Below are 4,624 nucleotides of genomic sequence, written 5' to 3' on the forward strand. Positions count from 1 at the left end.
GTGCACTCAAGCCATCGGGATGGTCTGCCCATTCCATCCCCACTCGGTGCCATTCCCCCCCCCCTTGCTTAGCATTATGAGCATAACTGCATACTCTATGGGGAACTGTCAGTGTGGAGGTGTGATTCCTCATCTATGCGCATGGGAAACAAAAGGCAAAGAAACCCCACTCGCCCCAACGTGCTGTCTGATCGGGCAGTGATGGGCTGAGCGTGCAGCTACAAAGGATGTGTGCTCGTGTAACACCGTCTCAATTTCCACTGGGGGAAATAGGCTCGCTTTCCCTCTGCACCAAATGGCACGTCTGATCGCAGGCTTTGGCTCATATCATCCACCACATCTGAAAAACAATTTGCCCTATGGGCAGTTTATAAGAACGAAACACAACTGTAGTGCTTCTCAGGACTGTGTATCTGAATGCCGAACCCTAAGCAGCCAACTAAGGAACAGGGGTTATTCTTTTGACATCATGAAAAAAGCAACGGAAAGACTCGATCATATCCAAAGGGAGACACTGTTTGAGAAATGGGTACAAACAGATAGCAAATGTATAACATGCACTATGCAATTTATTCACTTATCCCATCGTATTACATCCATAATTAATAAGCATTGGCCAATAGTCCAGCATATTGCGGGTTGTGGAGAAAATCCTTTTATAGGATTTTAAAGGGGATTGAGTATATGTGACTGCATTATTAGAGCAGATATTGATAGACACCAATGGGATTTACATTCAACTAGGAGTCATTTTAAATGTAATAACTGCTTCATTTGCCATCTAAGCTTAGAACTTCGGGAGTTTGCCCACCCATTATTGAAATCACCATACCAACTGAGACATACCTCCAATTGTAATAGTAAGAACTATATTTATGTCCTAGCATGTGCATGTAAATTTTTCTATGTGGGCAAACCCAGCTGACCAATCAAAATTAGAATCATTTATTTATTTTTTATTTAACCTTCGATTTATATACCGCCCTAACCCCCCCAATGGGGGTCTCTGGGCGGTTTACAACTTGTAGTGCTAATCACTGTTGTGGTTCCCTAACTATGGGCACATTCTCAGGGGTTGGGTCAGCCTACCTAGCACTCCGGTGGTGGCGGCTCTTTCTTCTGATCTCCGGCTTCCGGCTTCCTCGGGTCCTTTGGTCGGCAGGACGCTCCTCTCTCCATCGCAGTTCTTTCAGCGAGGCAGCTGTCTCGGCGCGTGAGTTCGTCCCTCCCAGCCTTGGCTCTGTCCGATAGGCTCCGCCGCACCGGGAGATGACGTCATCCACGCCTCCTGCTGCTCGCGCCGGCCGCTTTCTGCTGGAACTCTACAGGCCACCAGGGATCGCTCTCGATGTTCCGCCGCGCCGCCTCGTCTGGAATGGAACACCATTCCAGAATTAAGAACCAAATTAGGGAAGCCCCACTTGTGGAACACTTGGTACAGAAACAGCATTCTCTGGATAACTTACGCTTTTTGTTATTTATGAATATCAAGCTGTTAAATACCAACGTGTGGACATTAATAGACTATCGACAAAGAAAGAATGCTATTGGATACATAGATTGGACACAATGGTCCCAAATGGGCTGAATCAAGAAATGGACCTCTCATGTTCTGTTGGTTCAACCATACCAGTGCTATGACCATCTGCATTAGGACATTGTTGCGGAATAAGAATAGAGACTTTAAAACATTGTTGGAAGTGTCATCACTGCTCTAAACTATAGGATCTTAATGAGGATAAAGCCCTTAGGGAAAGTTCTATTGGTTTAACCATAGTGGTGCTATGGCAGTCTGTATTGGGACATTGTTGTGAAATAAGCATGGACACTTTAAAACTTTGTTAGAAGTGTCATGGTTTTTCTAAACAGCAGGATTTTAATGAGGATGAAGCCTCAAGGGAATGTTTTATTGGTTAAACTATACTGGTACTACGACTGTCTGCATTGTTGAGAAATAAGCATAGACACTTTAAAACATTTTCAGAAGGGTTGTGACTGCTCTAAACTGCAGGATTCTAATGCTGATGGAGCCCCAAGAGATTGTTTATTCCAAGAATTTTATATTGGAACAAGGATGATAAAAACATATGGGCACTTTAAGGAAAGGTGTTTTTCACACAGCTGCTCCTGGTTATGAGGCTGTCAGCAAGCTGCCAATGTCTTGATGGCGCCCTGGATGGGTTATCATGTACGTTGCACTCTGTGGCTATTTTGGGGCAGGAACGCACTGGAACGGAGTTCCGGCTGGCTTCAGAGTTGGCCACGCCCACTACAGCCAAAGCCTCTGCGTGCCTGGCTACAGAGGGAAGGCCTGGAGAGCAACCCCTCCCCAGCAACTCTGAGGTGGGCGGGCCAGGGGGAGGGCCTGGAAGGATTGGGGAGGCATTTAAATGCCTCCCCGTGCCTTCTCCGGCCTGTCCAAGAGCCAGCTTGCCTGGGCTCCCCATAGCCAAGGGAAGGCATGGGGTGTGGCCTAATATGCTAATGAATTGCACTGTCAGGGGTGTAGCCTAATGTGCTGATGAGTATCTGCTGTTGGATGTGGCCTATTATGCTAATGAGTTCCTGCTGGGCCTTTTCTACAAAAAAAAGCCCCGACGAAAAGAATGTATTGTGCCTTGTATGTATATCAAAGTCATCGAATTTGATACGGGTAAATTACTAGAGTCCCCTGGGACTAGTGATTGTGAAACTGACGAGGTGCTGTATGAATGTTTGAACATAGTGCAAACCTGCACTTTGATGTATGGTTTTGGTGAACCTATATTTGGTAATACTTGACACCAATATTTATATAATAGTATAGAAAAAATTTAAAAAGTAAAAAATTAAAAACACAAAATAGATCTACCTTAAACATACATCTATCATACACAGTGTCATATATTTTTTCCATACCCACCTGGAGGCTGGGAACCCTATGCCTTGGGGGGGGGGGGTCTCCCATCCAAATGCTAGCCAAGGCTGACCCTGGTTCGCAGCTGAGATCTGAGGAGAGTGGGCTAGCCCGGGCCCATAAGAATCCTACATTTTACATGGCCAATAAATTGTCTACTGAGGCTTGCTTCATTCCTGACGCCTTCTTAACTGCCTGCAACCTTGTCATTTAGCATCAGTGTCGGCTCAGGACTGCAGTAAGATTTCTTTTTAAATTTTCACATTTTTAAAAAACAAACACATTTTGAATCAAATAGAAGACAAAGAGGGAGGTAATAAAGTGGACAAATAATTTTATGTGTGTCCTCAGAGCTACTAAGACTCAGAGGAGCACAATCAAAACAGTGTACGCAATAGCTGACACAATTCCCATAATGAGTGCCGCGTGGGCTAAGGACCGCGCCATCCTGGAGTTCCGCTGGGCCTCGGTGCCGTTCCCCATCCGGTTGGCATCCTGAGTCTGAGGAGGAAGGAGAAAGGGAATGATGAATAACAGAAAACACATCACCAAATGACATCTCCAGAATGTGGAAACAGGTCTTTCTGAGCTGCGTTGGAACATTGTGTTGGAGAACGAACATTTTTTTCTGTGAACTTAAGGATATGGTCCAAGAGGGGGTGAACAAACATGCGGACAATGGGGACCCAGTAGATGTTGTTTACCTTGACATCCATAAAAGTTTTGATAAAATTCCTCATCAAAGGCTCCTAAGTAAGCTCAAAAATCATGGGATAAAAGGACAAGGTCTTTCGTGGATCAGAAACTGGCAAATTAATAGGAAACAGAGAGTGAGTATAAATGGGCAATTTTCTCAGTGGAGGGTGGTAAGCAGTGGGGTACCAGAGGGATCAGTACTTGGTCCAATGCTTTTTAACTTGTTCATTAATGATTTGGAGTTGGGAGTAAGCAGTAAGTAAAGTGGCTAAATTTGCGGATGATACGAAGTTGTTCAGGGTGGTGAGAACCAGGGAGGATTGTGAGGCACTCCAAAGGGATCTGTCGAGGATGGGCGAGTGGGCATCAACATGGCAAATGGGGTTCAATGTGGCCAAGTGCAAGGTGATGCACATTGGAGCCAAAAATCTTAACTATAAATACACATTGATACTCACTGAAAATGTCGAAACAGTGTGTGACTGCAATAAAAAGTCCCATGCTATGCTGGGGGTTATTAGGAAGGGTATTGAAAAGAGATCAGCCAATATCATAATGCCCCTATATAAATCAATGGTGCGACCTCATTTGGAATACTGTGTGCTGTTCTGGTCACCACACCTTAAAAAGGATATTATAGCTTTGGGAAAAGTACAGAAAAGGGCAACTAGAATGATAAAAGTGTTGGAACACTTTCCCTATGAAGAAAGGCTAAAGCGCTTAGGGCTCTTTAGCTTGGAGAAACGACGACTGAGGGGTGACATGATTGAGGTTTATAAGATTATGCATGGGAAAGAGCAGGTAGAGAAAGAGGTACTTTTCTCCCTTTCTCACAATACAAGAACTTGTGGGCATTCCATGAAATTGCTGAGGAGTTGGGTTAGAACGGATAAAAGAAAGTACTTCTTCACCCAAAGAGTGATTAACACTTGGAATTCACTGCCACATGAAGTGGTAGTGGCTACAAGCATGGATGGCTTCAAAAGGGAATTAGATAAGCATATGGAGCAGAGGTCCATCAGTGGCTATTAG

General features: G+C 44.6%; 1 protein-coding gene across 1 annotated transcript in view; it reads right to left on the minus strand.

Moving 5' to 3' along the window:
* Nucleotides 1-3,259: 3,259 nt before the first annotated feature.
* LOC107107825 (interferon-induced transmembrane protein 3-like) overlaps nt 3,260-4,624 on the minus strand; it is a 3,380-nt gene continuing 2,015 nt past the window's right edge. Inside the window, exon 2 of the mRNA XM_015408175.1 lies at nt 3,260-3,397. Coding sequence (XP_015263661.1) covers nt 3,260-3,397 — 138 coding nt within the window. The remainder of the gene's footprint in view (nt 3,398-4,624) is intronic.

Source organism: Gekko japonicus, unplaced genomic scaffold, assembly GCF_001447785.1.
Source record: "Gekko japonicus isolate JY-2015 unplaced genomic scaffold, Gekko_japonicus_V1.1 scaffold5269, whole genome shotgun sequence".
NCBI classification, from domain to species: Eukaryota; Metazoa; Chordata; class Lepidosauria; order Squamata; family Gekkonidae; genus Gekko; species Gekko japonicus.